We start from the raw sequence: 20,979 nt of genomic DNA, 5'->3' as shown, positions 1-20,979 counted from the left end.
GTGTTTGCATCAGCCATTTCCAAGACAATCTTAAATGTGAGGAGGAACCATCGCCAGCTACCACATGCATCCCAAGCAGGCCACACAGGCTGCGTTGCCTCCATGCAATGAGATTTCCAACCGGAAGTGGGACCCTACGGACCCGTCAGGATGAGTCAGACAGGTCCGTAGTGCAGAAGGGGTCTGAATCACTGGCAGCTCAGGAGCGGCATGTGTGGCTCGACAGAGAGAGACAGGAAGAGGGAGAAAGAGGAGGAAAGAAGAACAGAGAAGAGAAATCCCCTAAGCCATCCTCCAACATCTAGTGGAAACCCTTCTCTGAAGAGTGGAGCACATTTTAACAGCAAAGAGGAGTCCAACTCTGGAATGCTCAACCACTGCATATGGTTGTGATGGGTAGGTTCCAACATATTTTTGGCAATGTTAGCTTGAGTAAGCTCAAGTAAATTACTATTCATAAAGTATAAAATGATAATTTTTTTAATTCAAATTTTATTTGTCAGATACACACCCATAGTGTACACAGTATTATATGTAATGAAATGCTTATACAACTGCCTGTGGCCTAAAGAAAGGGTTCTCTGTGAGGAATAACTTACACTAGTACAATTAAATAACAAAATACAATATTTAAATAGAGTAATAAGAATATGAAATGAAAGTAAAATAAAATAAAATAAATAAATAAATAATAATTATATATATATATATATATATATATATATATATATTTTTTTTTTTTTTTTTTTTTTTTTTCTTTTTGGGGGGGGGAGATGGAAAATTTACAATATATACAATGTTGCTAAATAGAATAGAATTTAAGTAGAAGTCTATGAGGTGTTAAAGTATAAAAATTATGGAGGATAAATTACAACCGAGTGCAGTTAGTCCTCATTTGTATGAAAAATAAGAAATGTGTAAAAGAAACAAAAATGTACAAAGTATCAGGATGTTTGCAATGTGTGAGGATTGTGCAAACATGCAACGAGGCGAGTAAGGTGCTACATCCTGACTTTGATGTGTTAGCAAAAATTTAGAGAGAGTGTTTAAGTGAACAAAATAAGACAGACAGATCAGATTGTTTAGTCCAAGGTGGTGTTCTGGTTGAGGGCCAAATAGCCTGCAGGAAGAAGCTTCTCCTCAGTCTCTCTGTGTTGGCCTTCAGGGAGCAGAAGCGCTTTCCTGACCACAACAGAGAGAACAGTCCATTGTTGGGGTGGCTGAGGTCCTCCGCTATCTTCCTGGCCTTTGTCCAGCACCACTTGCTGTAGATTGGGGAGCTTGGTATGATGATGCCCCCAGCTGATCGCTGTAGAGCTTTTCTGTCCTGCATCGTGCTGTTCCCAAACCAGGCTGTGATGTTTCCCATCAGCATGCTCTCTATGATGCTTTCCTAAGCACCTTGGAGAGCAGTCTAAAGTCTCTCAAGTGTGGGAGAGACACTGTCGGGCCTTTTCCACACAGTGTTGATCTGACAGGACAATGACAGGTCTTGCGTGATGTAAACGCAGAGATGCCGGAAGATGTCCACTTTTTCCACTGGGGTCTCATTGATGATATGGTTCTTGTAGTTTTCCTACCGCTTAGTACTGAAGTTTACTATTAACCCATTGTGCTGCTGATGATGTTCAGGAGAAGGTTGTTCCTCTGGCACCAGATCTCCAGGTTTGCATTCTCCTCCAGGCCTTCTTATTGTTGTCAGTTATCAGGCCCACCATAATGGTGTCATTAGCAAACTTGATGATGGTTGTAGAGTTGTAAAAGTACAACAGGGTCTCACAACACAACTCCCTAGTGTCTTGAGTCCCCCGGGATAGGTTCTAGGCTTCCCATGACCCTGAAAGATGTCATATAGATGTCATAAAGTTGTCAAGTGATATAGAGCAGTGATCCCCAACCACCGGGCCGCGGACCGGTACCGGACAGTGGATGATTCTGTACCAGGCCGCACATTTTATTTCCATTTTATTAACTATTGGAGTCTGTAGAGTGTTTTATTTTGAAAATAAATTGTGAGTTCTTCGAAATTTTTCACTTCTGTCTGCACATCGCAATATGTGATTCATGTGCTCCAAGCCCGCTCTATATAATAAATGTGGCATTAAAAGTGTGTTTGAAGCAACTTCAACTTTGATGATGTTCTGGATTAAATTCAAGGCAAAATAACCTGAAATTGCCACAAAAGCAATACAACCCTGCTTCTATTTGCAACTAACTGTCTTTGTGAGACGGGGTCCTGTCTGCAGGCTGGACATGAGGAAGACACTTCAGCTATCACTGTCCCTCATCACTTCCAGATGGAACCATCTCATTGCAGTAAAACAACCTCAGGGCTTGCACAGATTCTTTGTTGTCGTATATATTATGCACTTTATTATGCTTTGTTACGAGTGTTTGATGGCCAGCGGTCCGCGGAAAACCTGTCTTGCATAAAACCAGTCCGTGGTGCAAAAAAGGTTGGACACCACTGATATAGAGAATGAGTGAGTTAGTGTATTTAACTTTTTCATGATATTATTTTTTTAGACACTATGCATGTATGTATGTATGTATGTATGGATTCTATGTATATATGTTTGTATGTTTGTATGAACAGTATGTACAGCTCCTCTACTCTACTCTACATACTGCCCAGTAACATAAAACATATAACGTGAATATTGAGGAATAAATGGATAAAAGACAAATGATCATTCATTTCTTCTCAGGTTACAAACATGTGCTGGTGGCTTTATCAGGATATGCAATGATTTCTACCATCTGCTGCTGTGTGTTCTGCTATTCCTGCTGCAGAAAGAGTGAGTACTGTTGTACGGTCCTTATGCTGTGTGCCTCAGACATTTTATCATCTTTAAAGAAAATGAAACATAGTATATTAATCAGATTTTTATTAATCTTTCTCTTATGTTTATTTTTGTATAAATATAGAGAAGAAGTCAATGAAGCAAAAGTAAGACATGAATTTTCTCCTATTATTGCCTTTGTAAACTCTAATGCAACCACAGGGGGGCACAATCCAGGGTCCTCTTGTGCCAGTCCCAAGTCTGGATGAATGCAAAGGGTTGTGGCAGGAAGGGCATCTGATGGAAACATTTGCCAAATCAAATAATGCAAATCATTAACAGGACTTCCATACCGGATCTGATGGAGGGAGATGTTTCGCTGAGGCGACCCCTGAAAGGGAACAGCTGAAAGATAAAGCAGAAGACTGCCTTTGTAAAATCTGAAGCAGTCTGTTAGGAAACAGATCAGTCAGACTGAAAATGGAAGGTTGTAGTTAAAATGATGTGGACATTTAGCCCTCACACCTATTTTTTGGGATTTGTCTTTAATCCCGCTGTATGCCTTCGGGAAGAACTCAAATGCCGACGGTATGCCAGGCCTTTTTGTTTCACATTGCTGCATGACAGCTCACTCATACTCTGTGGCTAAATTTGCGAATCCCCACAGACATACACCACAATCTAGTAAATGCATCCTCATGCATCCCCACGAGGAGAAATTCCCTAAATGGCAATTGGAAGGAATCCGACCCAACAGGGAACCCAACCTCATTTGCATTACAGAGAGAGTCAGGGAGAGGGAGAGAAAGAGAAGAGAAACAGAGATAACAGTTAGGTATGGTCACAGTCACACAATGTATAATGTGAATGTATATTAACTGTAGAGTGCAAGCAGAGACTCCGGCAGGACTAACTATGACATCATAACTAAAAGGGAGGAGCCAGAAGGAAACACAAACATGAGGGCTCCCTCTTGTCTATGTCCCGGCAGTCTTCCACTTAATTATAGAATTAAATTACATGCAGATCCTTTACATTCTACATTCTTACCTTCAAGTTCCCCAGTTTTCTTTGGAATTATTAAAGACTACATATTATATCATAAAGCACTCTTCAGGCAATAATTAGAACGTAATAGTGCTAATAGCATTCCTAGCTGACTATGGTGAGCTCTGATAGCTCTGATACTGTTCCTTACTGAAGACAAGAATCCCTCAACACTTCCTTTAACATGAATTGTTCACACAAGATCTAATAGGCAAAAACTACTGACAAGCAGTTGGTTTTAAAAGACAGTTAGGCTTTTGCTTCCCTTTTTGAAATAAGAATATTTCAACAAAGGGTTTTCAAGAAATGTTGTTGAAGCCGCCAATAACTGAACTTAAACAATCAGCTATGAGTCCGTGATCCCTTGGCATTGCCATGAATTGTGCCCTTGAAGTGTGGTTTGGGCAGCTGCACCACAGCTCACTGCATAACTTAAACTCAGCATTGTGCAAGTGGAGAGAGGCACCTAAAGGTGGATTACTCCAGGCCTCAGTGGTGCTTAGGCGAACTAAATCCTGCATGCTTGTGGTCACTATCCCAGTGATATACTGCACTTGACTCCTACAGCACAATGCTCATCATCCATTAAACTCTAACTAGAAAAGCAACAATTCACAACAATATGGATCCTGGAAGTACTGCCATGCCAGTTATGTGTCTTTTCTAGTCAAACACGGGTATTTAAAAAAAAAATAGAATTATCATTAACAAAATTGCATTTTAATGCTCACTCTTTAAAAGTCTAAATTTAAGGGAAAAAACCCAAAACCAAAATAGTGTTATCAGCTCTTATTATAAAACCACGACCCAGCAGATGGTGAAGACTAACCACCTAACAGGATGAGATTGTCCAAAGGTGCACAGGGATCTTTTTACCAACCTTCACAAACTTATGCGTAGTAACAGGTAGGCACAGAAAAACACTGATACCGTTAAAGGAATCCTCACTGACAATGTGGAATGTGAAGGTCCAGTATATAATCCAGTATATAAAGCTGGATGGTGCACCTTTGGAGGACCCACTGGGCTTAGTGTGACATTTCATTTCACCAACATTTTATTCTCGTTTTAGCTCATTAAGTTCCGTTTGTCTTTTAGTACTGGTCAAGTCCAAACATAGCCAAAAAAAAAACTGTATAAGCAGCTTTATAAAGTCTATACTTTTTCTATACTATGATTTTATACAGGACTTTCTAAAAATCGAAACTCTTGAATGCAAACCATAGCAAATAAATAAGAAATAGAAAGGACAGTGAGAAGTCCTCAATCTACAGTACACTTCTGCATGAATATCTGTCTTTCTTTTTATAGAAGGTCCATTTCTAGACACTGTTCTTGTAATTTGATGTTTTATCAGTGTTTTACGTAGTCATGGTTAATGACCATCTCTAATGATTCAGACTGACAAACAGATAAAAGAGTTTATCTCTAATCAGGTGTTTCCTGGCTTGACTGAATGGGTGTAGTTGCTTCTCTTTTTTTTATATATAATAGCTTTTGTGTGCCATCGACCAGAAATATGTAAATATGAAACTAAACTTAACTCAGTAAATTTAGTGTCTAACCTATATGTAACTACACGACACTCTACTGTTTACTACTGTCGACTGTCAAAGAAAATCCACCTTAAATTGGGTATCCGATGCCTTCCTAACACCCCAGCTTATAAATGAGGTAAATATATCAAAAACCCATGATTACGTTGCACATACTGTACATTGGCAACTTGCTGGTGCTGGGGCTGGAACCACCGACCTTTATAAACCCAGAGTTTGCAAAAATGACATTGATCTGTTTTTAACTGTAGTTTGAATAGAGAGAGAGAGATGAGAAACCTCCAGTCTCACCTCTGTAACTCTGTAACCTGTAAATGCTATTTGCATGATCACATGTATCCTGGTAATTTATTTTTACCTTAAACATTCTTTTATTTGTGTTTTAATTATTTGTTTTTCATAAATAAATAAATAAATAAGTAAATACACGTACACTGTTAACTGATTCATTATAATGAATACTTATTATATATAATGTATCCAATCAATATAATTAAGCAGTTGACAGTCTACAGTAGATCGACTACACAAGGTTCATACAATTCACACAAGATTCACACCAAAAGTTGCACCATTTCCTAGTAGGCGTAATTCAGCTTGGCACAGCAAGTCGAGCTGCAGTCGAACAGATGCACTGTGGAAATGTGAGAAGAGTTCTTACTCGAGGGAGGCTGATAAGGTGAGCTTTGTTACTGATCTCTTGTTTTAGTCGTGACAGCATAATACACCAACATGCACAGGATTTCATAATCTGACTTTCTTTACCTTGTCTTTTGTTTATCAGATGATGTTTTGGAAGCATATAAGGATGTATGTTGGATGGACTGTACTTATGATCATGATGAATAAAGGTATGTTTTTACCGTATCAATGAAAAGTCATTCTTTCTTGATCTTATTTTCATAATGGCAGATTATAAATCTATCTCTTGTATGTGTGTTCATCTAAAAGTCAATATATCATCTGCATTAATAACTTAAACGTGTGGAAACTATAATTGTTAATGTCCAGTCTGATCAGTAAAAAATATTCAAATTATTAGAATATCATTAATTAGAATTAGAATATTGTCATGAAGGTATTAAACATATAATATGCCATTAGGAGTCCAGGCCTGGTCATACAATTACACGACCAACAGCATGAATTGGGAGACTGCCAGGAAGTGGTGCAGGGAGCATTTCACTGACATGGTGGCCATCCAGAACAAGGAAGAGGTCATGCACCTGAACCAGATCTTGCCTTTTCATCGCTCATACTACTGGATTGGGCTTAGGAAAATCGCAGACCAGTGGATGTGGGTGGGTACCATGAAGCCTCTAGCACTGGAGGCAACCAACTGGGCAACGGGAGAACCCAATAACCAAGGAACGAGCGAAGACTGCGTAGAGATCTACATCAAGAGAACCAAGGACATGGGCATGTGGAACGATGACAAATGTAGCAAAAAGAAAGCAGCGCTCTGTTACACAGGTATTTACATTTAACCATTTAGGAGACACTTTTGTCTCTCCAGAGTGACAGAAATGAGCTCGTATTGTTGTGTGTTTGTGTGTAGCATCATGCTCTGAGTGGTCATGCAGTGAGCATGGTGAGTGTGTGGAGACGATTGGTAACTACACGTGCAGGTGTAATCCAGGGTTCACGGGTCCCCGCTGTGATGAAGGTACTGAAGATACCTCAAACCTCAACATTGTGTTATGAGTTTGTGCTACAGTAGGTGCTGTACTGTAGTTCCTTTCTCTCGTTACAGCTGTAGAGTGCGGCGCAGTGAGAAGTCCAGAGCAGGGTTTCGTGCAGTGTGACCATGTTTATGGAGACTTTCATTTCAACTCATCCTGTCGCTTCCACTGCGCCCGTGGCTACATATTACAGGGTTCGGAACGTCTACAGTGCTTGCAGTTGGGGAAGTGGGATAGTGATCCACCAGAGTGCCAGGGTAGGAAATGGTATACGGTGTTTTTCCTGTTATCACTATTTACAGTGTCTCCACTGCATTAATGACTTATAGGTTCATTTTCTTTCCGATTCTTATAGTTGTCGAATGTCCTCCGATTAAGACCACGGTCAGTGGTGGGAATCTGACCTGCAGCCATCCTCTGCACACAAACAGCTACAACTCCACATGTGTGTTCCTCTGTGAAGAGGGCTTCGAGCTGAGAGGTTCACACACAACGCTGTGTGATCACACAGGACAGTGGACACACAACCTCCCAACCTGCACAGGTCCCTATTCAGATCAATGTTTATCTAATGGCATGTTTGAACACATTTAGATTAGAGCTTCTCTGGCACACCTACAATTTCCTAGTATTATTGCAGTCACTCCAACAGGAAGTTATAAAGCCTCTCCCTTCCTTTTCTTTGAAACAGTTATAAAGTAATTGCACAACATCACCACAGTTTAAAATGATGTTTAGGTATAATAAAGGTCTCGTATTGCAGTGGATATAAAAAGTTCACACGGCCCTGTTAAAATTGCAAGGTTTTTTTTATCATGTCAGATCTTATTTGCAGCTAAAAACAATCAGCTAAATACAGTATAAATGGAAAAAAAAATGTTTTTGACACAAACCCTGCATCACTAGGAGGGGTGTGTTGACCTACTCTGTAAGAGATCAAACAAAGATCTAGGTGATTACTGACGCTATACTGTGTGCTTTTTGCTTTGCTTTGCTCATTTAGGATGTTTGGTTTTTATCTCACACGGTCTTGCTGCATTTGATGGTAAATGTGAGTTCACAGAGACAGTTTTTTTTAAAGCTTATGCAATAACATATTAAAATGTGAAATACGTCTTACACAAATTTCTGTTTTTAAACATCATTAAAAAAAAACATATTTAAAAATAAAAATAAGGAAGTAGTTTTACGTATCTTCACAGAACTGTTATGTAACAGGCGTGATATAAAAAGCACTGCAAAGAGTTTCCATGAGAACGTAGCTGTCCTAACTTCAGGAACTAACTTGGTCGACTGCAGAAATCAGGAGGCAGCTGATCATCTCTCTTCTGTAATCTGTTGTGACGTTTATGATACGACCTCATAAATCACGCATTAATACACTTGGGTTCCTGGACATTCACCATATATTCAGCATTATGTAAAAAAAAAAAAAAAAGAACTATAATCGTAAACATTGAATTTTCTGTAACTATTTTATCCCAGCTGTGACCTGTGACCCGCTCGTGACCCCTGTAAATGGTCACATGACCTGCACTGATCCACTGGGAGCGTTCTCGTTTCGTTCATCATGTGCTGTGAGCTGTGAGGAAGGATACACACTGAGAGGAGAGAACACACTCACCTGCCTCAACACCGGCACCTGGTCAGCACAAACACCAGCATGTGAAGGTACAGCGTTAATAAATGTAGTCCATGATTGCAGTTCTAATGGAACATGACTTGAACTAGCTTGAAATGGCTTACAGTGTGATGTAATACCAGTATGTGTGTCAGCATTATGGTGTATTTATCTGTTTTGGTTGAAGTGGTAAGGTGCAGTGCTCTCAGTTCTGCTCCTCACGGCTCCATGCGCTGTACGGACCCTTTGGAACAATTCGCTTATCGTTCTGATTGTCAGTCCGAATGTGACACCGGGTTCCTGTTGAGGGGTTCCAACCACACCGAGTGTAACGCACAGGGGAAGTGGAGCCACAGTCTTCCAGTGTGTGAAGGTAAATTAATGTTGTCTTGACTGATATGATGACTATGATACATTTGCACGGAGGAGTCATATTTAACTTTTCAGTATTTATTACCTGATAAAAGAATCACATGTATTTACAGTAGCATCCAAGCATCTGTCTCAGCATGTGTTTGTTTTTACCCCAATACATTACGACATTAAAGTGCAGACATGTTTTATAAAGGACAGACTTTCTGCCGTACCATCATTTAACAATTCTCCATACTGAGTCTAGTGTGTGTGTGTGTGTGTGTGTGTGTCCACAGCGGTACAATGTTCTCCTGTGTCTGTTGACTCCAGTGATGTGAGAATGAGCTGCACTCATCCGCTCTCCACCAACAGCTACAACTCCACCTGTGTGTTTAACTGTGACGAGGGATTTAAACTCATAGGGTCATATAAAACTCTGTGTGATCACACGGGACACTGGACACTCGAGACCCCCACATGCAAAGGTACAGTCGTGTATTGCACGTTTAATTGAACATGACAAAAGGTTTTTAAATATTTACAGTCTGTACAATAAGGTTAATGATGATACAATTTAATACAAGAGGTGTTTAAGTCAAAGCGGGACTGTTGATCGTGCAGAATAACAGAACACAGTGGTGAGAGTAAAACCTCCCGTTATTTCTCTATATAATCCCCTGATACTGCACTGGTCCAGCATTTCACTAGTGCTTGGCTACAGTATCTTTAAGGTAGAAAGCGTTCTCAGTAAAGCAGAGCCGTGATCTGACTGCGTGCTTCACATCTGAAACACTAGTCTCCCAGCAAGTTATTTAACAGCCCAAACATGTGGAAATGGCTTGGAGTGAGGTCAGGACTGTAGTGGGGGTGTGGCAGTAACTCCCACCCAAGTTCCTGTAATGTACAAGTCGCACTGCTAAGTGATTGTGTAAACACTTCCCACAGACAGAAGCATCTCTTCTGGTGTTATCTGACTATTTCCAGGATCAGGCGTTTCACTTGCTGAATGTTCATGGTGTAGAGGGACGCATGTAGGCGTATCGACTATGAGAGAGTTTAGTTTAAGATCGTGATATTCTGATGGTGGTCTGTTTATTCTGCTTCTGACTTTGATTCTTGCTGTCTTTTGGTTTGTTAACTCTCTGTTTGTGTATATAGTCACAATGTTAGCATTTATATAACCTGTAGATAATCACACTGTGTATAACCACACTGGATCTGATTGTACATGCACCAGAAGTAGGGGTGTGACTATCGTCTATGTTGGGAGAGATAGTTTACTGATGCTTTTGGTTTGGGGAAGATGCCTGTATTGTTTTGTTTGTGCCTTTTTGAAAGTTAGTTACAGTGGTTTTTAAATAGAGATATCTTTGGTTTATTATCTTGGCCTGGGTCCACCCTGAAGCGGTTCTGGGTGCCTTTTGCTCACCCGTATATATTGTTATAGTAAAACAATCTCACTTGCTATTGTAACAGTCTACCTGAGCCTCCAATAATCAACTGGACTCCATATTAACTTAAAGACATCATCTGTTATACTGAACTTCCAGCCTCCTAACACACAGTATGAGTTGAGATCAATCCCTGCTATCCGTTATCACCCAGATAATGATGGGTTCCCTGTTGAGTCTGGTTCCTCTCAAGGTTTCTTCCTATTACCATCTCAGGGAGTTTTTCCATCAGCACCGTCACACTCGGCTCGTTCATCAGGGACGATCTGATCATTCTGATTCACACACACTCACATATCATACGATCTTCCACAATTTATTTTGAATAAATAATGAGAACCCCGATTAATTTTCACGCTGTGCGACCCAACCCTACACTGCATTGTAACAACGGGAATGTTTATGGGTGGGCTTCTAGCCACCTCGGCTGAAATCGTCATTCATGGACATAAACTAACCAATTCTTTAAAATGTTTGCACCATTCAAATGTTTTACTGCAGTTAAGAGGATCATCACCGTAATGTGCTTGAAGTCTTCTTTAAATGTCAGTTAGTTTTACGCCTTTAATGTCCGGTTTCACTCGAACTTTACTTTATAACGATGCCTATTCCAGCTGTGACCTGTGACCCGCTCGTGACCCCTGTAAATGGTCACATGACCTGCACTGATCCACTGGGAGCGTTCTCGTTTCGTTCATGGTGTGCTGTGAGCTGTGAGGAAGGATACACACTGAGAGGAGAGAACACACTCACCTGCCTCATGACCGGCACCTGGTCAGCACAAACACCAGCATGTGAAGGTACGGTTTTTCCTCAAGAGGTGAGATGCACTAAAGGTGTGATAGTGATAACACGCAGATGCTAGTGGACACCAACACACAGAACTGATTCACGTTTTCTGGTGGAGTAAAATGTATGCAACAAACTTTTATTATAATATAGCTTCATGTTTAAATTACATGTTTATCACTGCGGTGTCTTTGTGTCATTAATGTAGCTCCAGCAGGAAGTTAAAGCCCCTCCTTTCCGTTTTAATGAAACAGTTTTATGTCATTTTGCAATGTGACCGTACTTACTTCATGCTCTGTGGATGCAGGAACTGAGAAATAGTGCTTTGTTCCAACAGTACGTAAATTATAGCCCATTAATAACAGTGTATGTTCGTATCACTCATCCCCATGAGTCTGTGACTCCAACAGAGCCAACACACATAAAATATTATATACTTCTTTGACCTTTTCTTCTTTATTATTGATTTATGGGCGTTACATTTTTAGCTTAAATGTGTAAAATTGACCATAATTGTAAAATCTACTCTGGAACAGTGTATGTGTCGTCTTTGGTAAAGATCATCATTACAGTTGCCACATAGCAAAACTCCACGTTACATTAGTCAGGACTAAGTGGTTCATTCTCCTGGTTACTAATCAGAGGGTCAGGGGTTCCAGCCCCAGCAGCACCGAACTGCCACCGTTGTGCTCTTGAGGGCCTTAACCCTCTGGCTACAGGGAACCTGGCTTGTTATCTGTACTGTATATTACACTTCCACTGTCATCACCTTCCAGTGTTACTGTACATATGAGTTGAAGGAAAGACACAACAATCAGAGTTGTAGTTATACTGTAGCTCAGCAGGAACACCAGCATGTGAAGGATTACGCAATAATACACTTGGGTTCCTGGACATTCACCATCAGCATTATGTAAAAAATCAGCATTACAGTATGTAAAAAAAAATCAAACAAAAGAACTATAATCGTAAACATTTAATTTTTTGTAACTATTTTATTCCAGCTGTGACCTGTGACCCGCTCGTGACCCCTGTAAATGGTCACATGACCTGCACTGATCCACTGGGAGCGTTCTCGTTTCGTTCATCATGTGCTGTGAGCTGTGAGGAAGGATACACACTGAGAGGAGAGAACACACTCACCTGCCTCAACACCGGCACCTGGTCAGCACAAACACCAGCATGTGAAGGTACAGCGTTAATAAATGTAGTCCATGATTGCAGTTCTAATGGAACATGACTTGAACTAGCTTGAAATGGCTTACAGTGTGATGTAATACCAGTATGTGTGTCAGCATTATGGTGTATTTATCTGTTTTGGTTGAAGTGGTAAGGTGCAGTGCTCTCAGTTCTGCTCCTCACGGCTCCATGCGCTGTACGGACCCTTTGGAACAATTCGCTTATCGTTCTGATTGTCAGTCCGAATGTGACACCGGGTTCCTGTTGAGGGGTTCCAACCACACCGAGTGTAACGCACAGGGGAAGTGGAGCCACAGTCTTCCAGTGTGTGAAGGTAAATGAATGTTGTCTTGGCCACTAAAAAGGTGCACTTGTCAGAAAAGAAGCTGGTAAAAGGTTGTTTCTCTTTGCATTTTATTGACCTGCTCCCCACGACCCCATGCTCTGTACAAACCCAGTTCACCATTATTGCGTGTGCGTGCGTGGCCTCTTTGGAAACGGTCATCGTTGCAGCTGCCACACATCGTGCCACACACTACAGTGATGAAACTTATATTTAACTAATAAAGGCTGTGTTTTTTTCCTAGTAGAAATGAATGGAAATGGTTCCCTCACCCTGCTTTCACACAGCCTGGTTGCTTCTTAATCAGCGATTCAGAAAACAAAACTTTATTGCCCCACCTAATGTCATCATTCCAACTGTCTGGAGTATTATAATAACTAACACACTAGACGGTTAAGTATTAACCTGTTAAAATATTTTTGCAACCACAAAGCTTCAATTTAGAAACCAACTGGTATCACACAGGAACGTGCTGGAGACTCCTTAGTGCCCATCCACCACTGCATGCAATCAACACCTGGAATAGAATGATAACCAGTTACTACTTCTACTGTAGCAACCAACAGGAATATAATAGCAACCATCTGGCATTATGTACTGTATGCCCCGTAACTAACTATGGTTTTAACCTTTTACCATTTAAACATGTTTACACTTAATCTTTTTTCATTATTCAGCTTTAAACATTTTACCCATTAAAATAATGTTTCCACATATTTCTACAACTACTGTAGTAACCTTTGAATATAATTTTCCTTTTCTTTTCCATGATTCTCTCCCTAATTTTAGTCTGAATTTTAGTCGCGATCGTGACTTCACTATGATTCAGCGATTTTTTTCTGACAATCAGGAGACGCATAATTTTTTTTACTCATTATTACCTTTTAACATTTTTTTACCTTTAATCAGAATCCGATTTACTGCCAAGTCAGTTAATAGATACAATGAATTAGTTTTGTTAAAGTTGTACAGAATGTTGGAAAATACAGTGGTGTGAAAAAGTGTTTGCCCCCTTACTGATATTTTTTTTTGCATGTTTGTCACACTTTAATGTTTCAAATCATTTTTTAGATCAAATGTAAATATTACTCGAAGATAACACAAGTAAACACATCATGCAGGTCTAATAAAGGTTTTATTATCAATGGAAAACAAAACCCAAAACTACACAGCCCTGTGTGAAAAAGTGTTTGCCCCTCCTGTTAAAACATAACTTACCTGAGTTCAATTTCTCTAGTCACCCCCAGGCCTGATTACTGCCACACCTGTTCACAATCATGAAATCACTTAAATATGACCTGCCTGACAAAGTGAAAGAGAGCAAAAGATCCTCAAAGCCTAGACATCATGCTGAGATCCAAAGAAATTCAAAAACAAACAAGAAAGAAAATAATTGAGATCTATCAGTCTAAAAAGGTTATAAAGCCATTTCTAAAGCTTTGGGACTGCAGTGAGAGAGAGTCATTATCTACAAATGGCAAAAACATGGAACACTGGAGAACCTTCCCAGGAGTGACCGGCCGACCTAAATTACCCCAAGAGCGCAGAGACAACTCATCCAAAGTCACAAGAACATCCAAAGAACTGCAGGCCTTACTTGCCTCAGTTAAGGTGAGTGTTCATGACTCCACCATAAGAGAGAGACGGGGCAGAAACGGTTTGCATGGCAGAGTTTCAAGACGAAAACCACTGCTGAGCAAAAAAAACATAAAGGCTCAGTTTCGCCAGACAACATCCTGATGATCCCCAAGACTTTTGGGAAAACACTGAGGACTCTGTGGACTGACGAGACAAAAGTTGAACTTTTTGAAAGGTGTGTGTCCCATTATGTGTGGCGTAAAAGTTACACTGTATTTCAGAAAAAGAACATCATACCAACAGTACAATATTGTGGTGGTAGTGTGATGGTCTGGGTTGTTTTGCTGCTTCAGAACCTGGAAGGCTTGCTGTAATGGAACCATGAATTCTGCTGTGTACCAAAATATTCTGAAGGAGGATGTCCATTTGTGACCTCAAGCTGAAGCGAACTTGGGTTCTGCAGCAGGACAATGATCCAAAGCACACCAGCAAGTCCACTCCTGAATGACTAAAGAAAAACAAAATAGTCAAAAAATAAAAAAGTCCTGACCTGAATCCTATTGAGATGCTGTAGCATGACCTTTAAAAGGTTTTTATGCTGAAAACTCTACAATGTGGCTGAATTACAACAATTCTGCAAAGACAAGCGGGCCAAAATTCCTCCACAGCGCTTTAACAGATTCATTGCAAGTTATCGAAAACGCTTGATTGCAGTTGAGGGTGGCCCAACCAGTTATTATGTTTAGGGGCAAACACCCTTTTCACAGGTCTATTTAGTTTTGGATTTTGTTTTCCCTTAATAATAAAAAACATTTAAAAACTGTGTTTACTTGTGTTATCTTTGACTAATATTTAAATTAATTTGATGATCTGGAACATTAAAGTGTGACAAACATGCAAAAAAAAAAAAATCAGTAAGGGAGCAAACACTTTTTCACACCTCTGTATACAAAAATATCAAAACAAATGAAATTTGAAAATACTACAAAAGAAAATTTTATCCATATAACATTTTAAATAAAATAATTTACAACAAACCACTGTAGGATGCTTTAAGTCTTTAATGGTGTTTATCAGACATCAAACCAACATCAAAGTTCATCCATGAACATTAACCTTGTAGTAAAGATTTATCAATAATAATGTCAAGATACAGTATAGGTCTGCTCATAAAGTGTAATGTAACTGCATTTTAATTATTTACAAGATTCTTTTTTTTTAAATCTTTTTTTTCATTTCTAACTTATTTCTATATATTTTAACTGCTGTAAAGCTGTTTTGGGATGATGCCAATTGTTAAAAATGCTAAAAAATGTATTGAATTAAATTTACATGAAACAAGTTTAGTTAATTTCATATACGCCTACTGTATGTTGCATAACTCTACCTTCTTTCCCTTAAAAGCATAAATACTGTAAAAAGAGGAATATACAGTTTACTGACCTTTTTTTTTTTATCAAAAAGAGCAGAACATAGTCATTCTGTACCAGGAACAAAAGAATTGGAGCGAAAAAGTCTGTTTTACTGTGTTTTGGCTGTAATGTGACAAAAACTTGCATGTGTTCTTCATTATATAAGACATGTTATAACCTAAGAAAACTCTGGGCTTAGTTGGTTGTTAATGTACAGTAGTATATGATTCATTAGTCCCAAATGAAAAAAATATTGTTAGATTGAAGTGTCATCCATATGTCGAACTCATATCTCTATCTTATACCTAAAGTATATTTAATAATTTACATTATAATAATTATATTTAAATATTTAACAATTAGTGATTGCTCCTGGAGGTCTTAACTTCAGCTTGTTATTTATACATTATACTTCAAGTGTCATCACCTTCTAGTGTTACTAGTGTGATTTAAAGGAAAAACACCACAATCAGAGTTGTAGTTATAGTTATTATCAATTTACTCAGTAAATTAGAAAGTAATTGTTAATAAAAATGTAGATTTTTATAATTATCACATATCATATAGCACGCTAAAGAGTAACATTATTTCTTTTATAATAAATGTAGTCCATGATGGCAGTTCTAATGGAACATGACTTGAACTAGCTTGAAATGGCTTACAGTGTGATGTAATACCAGTATGTGTGTCAGCATTATGGTGTATTTATCTGTTTTGATTGAAGTGGTAAGGTGCAGTGCTCTCAGTTCTGCTCCTCACGGCTCCATGCGCTGTACGGACCCTTTGGAACAATTCGCTTATCGTTCTGATTGTCAGTCCGAATGTGACACCGGGTTCCTGTTGAGGGGTTCCAACCACACCGAGTGTAACGCACAGGGGAAGTGGAGCCACAGTCTTCCAGTGTGTGAAGGTAAATTAATGTTGTCTTGACTGATATGATGACTATGATACATTTGCACGGAGGAGTCATATTTAACTTTTCAGTATTTATTACCTGATAAAAGAATCACATGTATTTACAGTAGCATCCAAGCATCTGTCTCAGCATGTGTTTGTTTTTACCCCAATACATTACGACATTAAAGTGCAGACATGTTTTATAAAGGACAGACTTTCTGCCGTACCATCATTTAACAATTCTCCATACTGAGTCTAGTGTGTGTCTGTATATATATATATATATAAATATATATTCACGTCACAATAATCTATAACAACGTTTATCCCAGCTGTGACCTGTGACCCGCTCGTGACCCCTGTAAATGGTCACATGACCTGCACTGATCCACTGGGAGCGTTCTCGTTTCGTTCATGGTGTGCTGTGAGCTGTGAGGAAGGATACACACTGAGAGGAGAGAACACACTCACCTGCCTCAACACCGGCACCTGGTCAGCACAAACACCAGCATGTGAAGGTACAGCGTTAATCTACTCTGTGTGCAGTTTAGATAACAGTGGCAAGGAGAAACTCACTGACATCATGACATGAGAGAGAAACCCATCTCATCTTTACTTGAATTACTTAAATTGAAAAGAATAATGGAAAATACTGTTTAAGATATTATAAAGGATTTTTTTCTTTTTTAAACCTGTAAACACACCCCCCCCCTCCCACCCCCCTTCAAATACCCTGTTCCAGGATCTTCAGGTGAGACCCGTCAAAATGCAAAGAATGATTCTGGAACCAATGTCAGTTTTCCCAAAAAGTTTTCATAGGCACTTTGTTTGCTTGTGGTTTTAATAATAATAATAATAATAATAATAATAATAAATAAATAATTAAAATAAAAATTTTAATAGGGGTAATAGTTGAAGGAGGGGTAATAGGTGAAAGAGGTGTAATAGGTGAGAGAGGTGTAATAGGTGAGAGAGGGGTAATAGGTGAGAGAGGGGTTATAGGTGAGAGAGGGGTAATAGGTGAGAGAGGTGTAATAGGTGAGAGAGGGGTAATAGGTGAGAGAGGGGTTATAGGTGAGAGAGGGGTAATAGGTGAGAGAGGTGTAATAGGTGAGAGAGGGGTAATAGGTGAGAGAGGGGTTATAGGTGAGAGAGGGGTAATAGGTGAGAGAGGTGTAATAGGTGAGAGAGGGGTAATAGGTGAGAGAGGGGTTATAGGTGAGAGAGGGGTAATAGGTGAGAGAGGGGTAATAGGTGAGAGAGGGGTTATAGGTGAGAGAGGGGTAATAGGTGAGAGAGGGGTAATAGGTGAGAGAGGGGTTATAGGTGAGAGAGGGGTAATAGGTGAGAGAGGTGTAATAGGTGAGAGAGGGGTAATAGGTGAGAGAGGGGTAATAGGTGAGAGAGGGGTAATAGGTGAGAGAGGGGTAATACGCATTACAATCACTCAGAAAAATGAATGGATGCCTGGTTTGAAACTCCGAAGTTTATTTTCTCATTTAACTAAATACAATTTCATCATAAAATCAAACGTGTCAAAAGAAAAGCCCATCCAGTTATGGCTAATGATCAATGAAACATATTTTAAATGAAAAGCAGCGAGCAGCTGGACATCGGGACGTGGAGTGTAAGTACGAGATGTTGGCCTGGCAAGTGCAGGTCTGAGCAGGTCAAGAAGATCCATCATCTGCTGGCTTGGAAGGTGAAACCTTTTTTTTAAATAGCGACCTCAGGGAAAATATGAAAAGGGCTGAAGTTTTGTCTAAAGAAAAAAATGTACATGAACCACGTGGCCCCGCGGACGCGCTGTCTTCAGTTTAACACAACAACACGCTGTATCGCTGCTGAATTGTTTACCGCCTGTTTAATATTAAAAGTGATCGCCAATATTAATGCATTAGTCACATTATGAAATAGGCTAATTAAAAGTCACTCTATTAGTTCTGATATATTTAATTCTTAAACAGGTCTACAGTATATTCCATCATTAATACGACTTTAATAACATGATGTGCTTCCGCTGATTTATAAAGACTGCTGCTCAGTGGCGACTAGACTAGCGTCTTGAGCTGAAACTACGCTAAGAGTGAGTTAAAGTTGGTCCAGGCCAACCTTATGAATGTGTGACTTAGCTAAGAGATATACTTAAGAGTACGAACGTTTCGGGAATCGCGCCATAACATTAAGAGAGAGGTTAAGGTACAATTTAAGAACTACTTAGTGATAAGAAGCTTCGGAGAAACCGGGCCCTGATCAGTGTGGATGATTTATTGATTACATAGCAGATATGTGAAGCTGTAGGTTCATGCTGTTACTGTATAAACAGTTTGCATTGACATTAATTTTGTCCTTGTCTCTCTCTGCAGCTCGACAGTGCCCCTCGCTGTTCAGGCCAGAGAAAGGCTGGATTAACTGCTCTCACCCTCACTCCCCCTTCAGTTATGGCTCGCGCTGTACTTTTGGGTGTGAGATAGGCTACCAGCTCGGAGAGGAATTTGAGCTGCACTGTACAACATCAGGAACCTGGAGTCAGGCAGTACCTTCTTGTAACGGTACATCATTATGCCACTCTAAAGTGAAAAAGGCCCATAAATACACAAAGGCCAGAGAACATTATTGTTCTTCTCTGATGAGTTTTTCTCTAATCTAAACCTTTTTCTGTTTCTTTTTTGTCCACACATTTGCTCAGTTGTTCAGTGTAAATCCCTTACGCGTGAACCACTTTCACATCCGGACTCCACTCCTGTCCCCTTTATGAACTGCTCCCATCCAAGAGGCAACTTCAGCTTTGGCTCCCAGTGTATGTTCAGTTGTCCTGAAGGCTACAGGCTTAATGGAACTTCTGACTTGCTTTGTACTCCTGCTGGACTTTGGACTGATCTGCTGCCAAACTGCTCCAGTAAGTCTTTCAACACTGAACTGTTCTTCCTGTGCTAATGTGATCACGGAGCAGAATGTGGCAAATATTAATGGCACTGAAAGCGTGAGTGAATAGATTTATACAGATGATTTTATTTTTTATGTGTGTGTATCTTTGTGTATTTCAGTAGAGGGCATGCCATTAGGTACTGGCTTGCTTGTATATGGTGCAGTAGGCGCAGCATCATCACTGGGTCTGCTGCTGATGGGAGGATTTGTCATGCTGTTGGTGCGGCATTTTAGCACCAAGGGTAAGAGCTTCCTTTTTCATCATATACTGTATATATATATATATTCAGCAAACAGACAGTTATTAAATATTATTTGTTATATGTCAGGAACAAACTGTGCATACAGTATTATATGTGTGTGTGTGTGTGTGTTTTGTTCCAGATAAATTTAGTCCAGATTACTCAACTTGGGATGGAGCTCTAAATCCAGTGTTTGAAGATTATTAGCTTTTCTCTTCTTTCTTTTTTAAAAATCTGTAATACTTTTTATATGTACATGGACAAGCCATAGAAACTTCTCTTCTATTGATTGGATGAATTTTTTACCACTGTGTTTAATACCTTTCTGTGGATCAGAAATGTGAAATATGAATAAAGTTTTGTTCAGAGATTTCACTTGGGTGTGTTTATAATGTCCTCCAGGATACTGTGTCTATTTTGTGGTCCTACAGGGACGGGAATATTTTATTACACATATATTTTAGTCATTACACAGCTTTTTAACAAAACATTAGGTCTTAATAAGGAATAAAACAACAACAACTAATATACCAGGGCAGAAAAGTGGTACAATGTGTTTCTAAGTTGTTCTAACGAGCGTGTAATAGCTTTCCTTTTTTTAGTATAGTTTAAAAACTCACATTCTTCTGTATCTGTATAAAGGAGTATCAGGGAAGCAGGTGACACAAACTGAGTGAGCATGAAAACATTCAATTCTGCAGTAATAAGCTGCAAATGTTGTCCCCTAACTGCAGTATTTACTAATTACCTGCACACATTTATTTATTTTTTTTACAAATATGACACTTTGTACTGGAGTGACATTAAACTCAATAATATTAAAATGCTGGATTCAAAGTAAACAATCATGAATGTTAATAACGACTAATTAATCAGTCAAAGCTTAAACCGAGAAATGTTATTATTTGTTAATAATTAATGATAAATTGATTTATTACTTTTAACACAATAAACTATCGGTTATGAAGAATGTATGAAATTCGTAACCCAAAATAAGATGTTTCTTTTTTCCCCATTAGTTAATTCATTAATTCATTTGTTATCACTGTGTGTAATCTGATACACCTCAGGGTTAAAGACAGATATTATAGAACAACACAGTAAACATTCTGTCTGC

The 20,979-nt window shown here is 39.2% G+C and overlaps 1 protein-coding gene across 6 annotated transcripts; it reads left to right on the top strand.

Annotated features, from left to right (window-relative positions):
• Positions 1-295: 295 nt before the first annotated feature.
• selp (selectin P) lies at positions 296-20,232 on the top strand. 6 transcript variants are annotated; one of them, XM_053484474.1, is made up of 21 exons: positions 304-396; positions 2,709-2,798; positions 2,929-2,950; positions 5,969-6,065; positions 6,171-6,237; positions 6,491-6,859; positions 6,945-7,052; positions 7,140-7,325; positions 7,424-7,612; positions 8,554-8,739; positions 8,877-9,062; positions 9,340-9,528; positions 11,109-11,294; positions 12,288-12,473; positions 12,611-12,796; positions 16,520-16,705; positions 17,025-17,210; positions 19,059-19,244; positions 19,382-19,591; positions 19,740-19,862; positions 20,005-20,232. In XM_053484474.1, the coding sequence occupies exons 1-21, from the start codon at positions 384-386 to the stop codon at positions 20,067-20,069; spliced, it is 3,216 nt and encodes a 1,071-aa protein (XP_053340449.1). In that variant the 5' UTR covers positions 304-383; the 3' UTR covers positions 20,070-20,232. The 6 variants fall into 6 exon arrangements, with proteins under 6 accessions (XP_053340452.1, XP_053340451.1, XP_053340453.1 ...); XM_053484477.1 differs by lacking the exon at positions 9,340-9,528 and having other exon boundaries at positions 296-396; XM_053484476.1 differs by lacking the exon at positions 12,288-12,473 and having other exon boundaries at positions 296-396.
• Positions 20,233-20,979: the final 747 nt, after the last annotated feature.

The sequence above is a fragment of the Clarias gariepinus genome, chromosome 23 (genome assembly GCF_024256425.1).
Source record: "Clarias gariepinus isolate MV-2021 ecotype Netherlands chromosome 23, CGAR_prim_01v2, whole genome shotgun sequence".
NCBI classification, from domain to species: domain Eukaryota; kingdom Metazoa; phylum Chordata; class Actinopteri; order Siluriformes; family Clariidae; genus Clarias; species Clarias gariepinus.
This window is presented reverse-complemented; position numbering and strand designations above follow the sequence as displayed.

Excerpts from the sequence above, each read along its gene's own strand:
- selp (XM_053484474.1), top strand. Across the intron at positions 2,951-5,968 it reads AAGAAGTCAATGAAGCAAAA|TAGGCGTAATTCAGCTTGGC; the intron begins GTAAGACATGAA and ends ACCATTTCCTAG. Across the intron at positions 19,245-19,381 it reads GGCAGTACCTTCTTGTAACG|TTGTTCAGTGTAAATCCCTT; the intron begins GTACATCATTAT and ends ACATTTGCTCAG.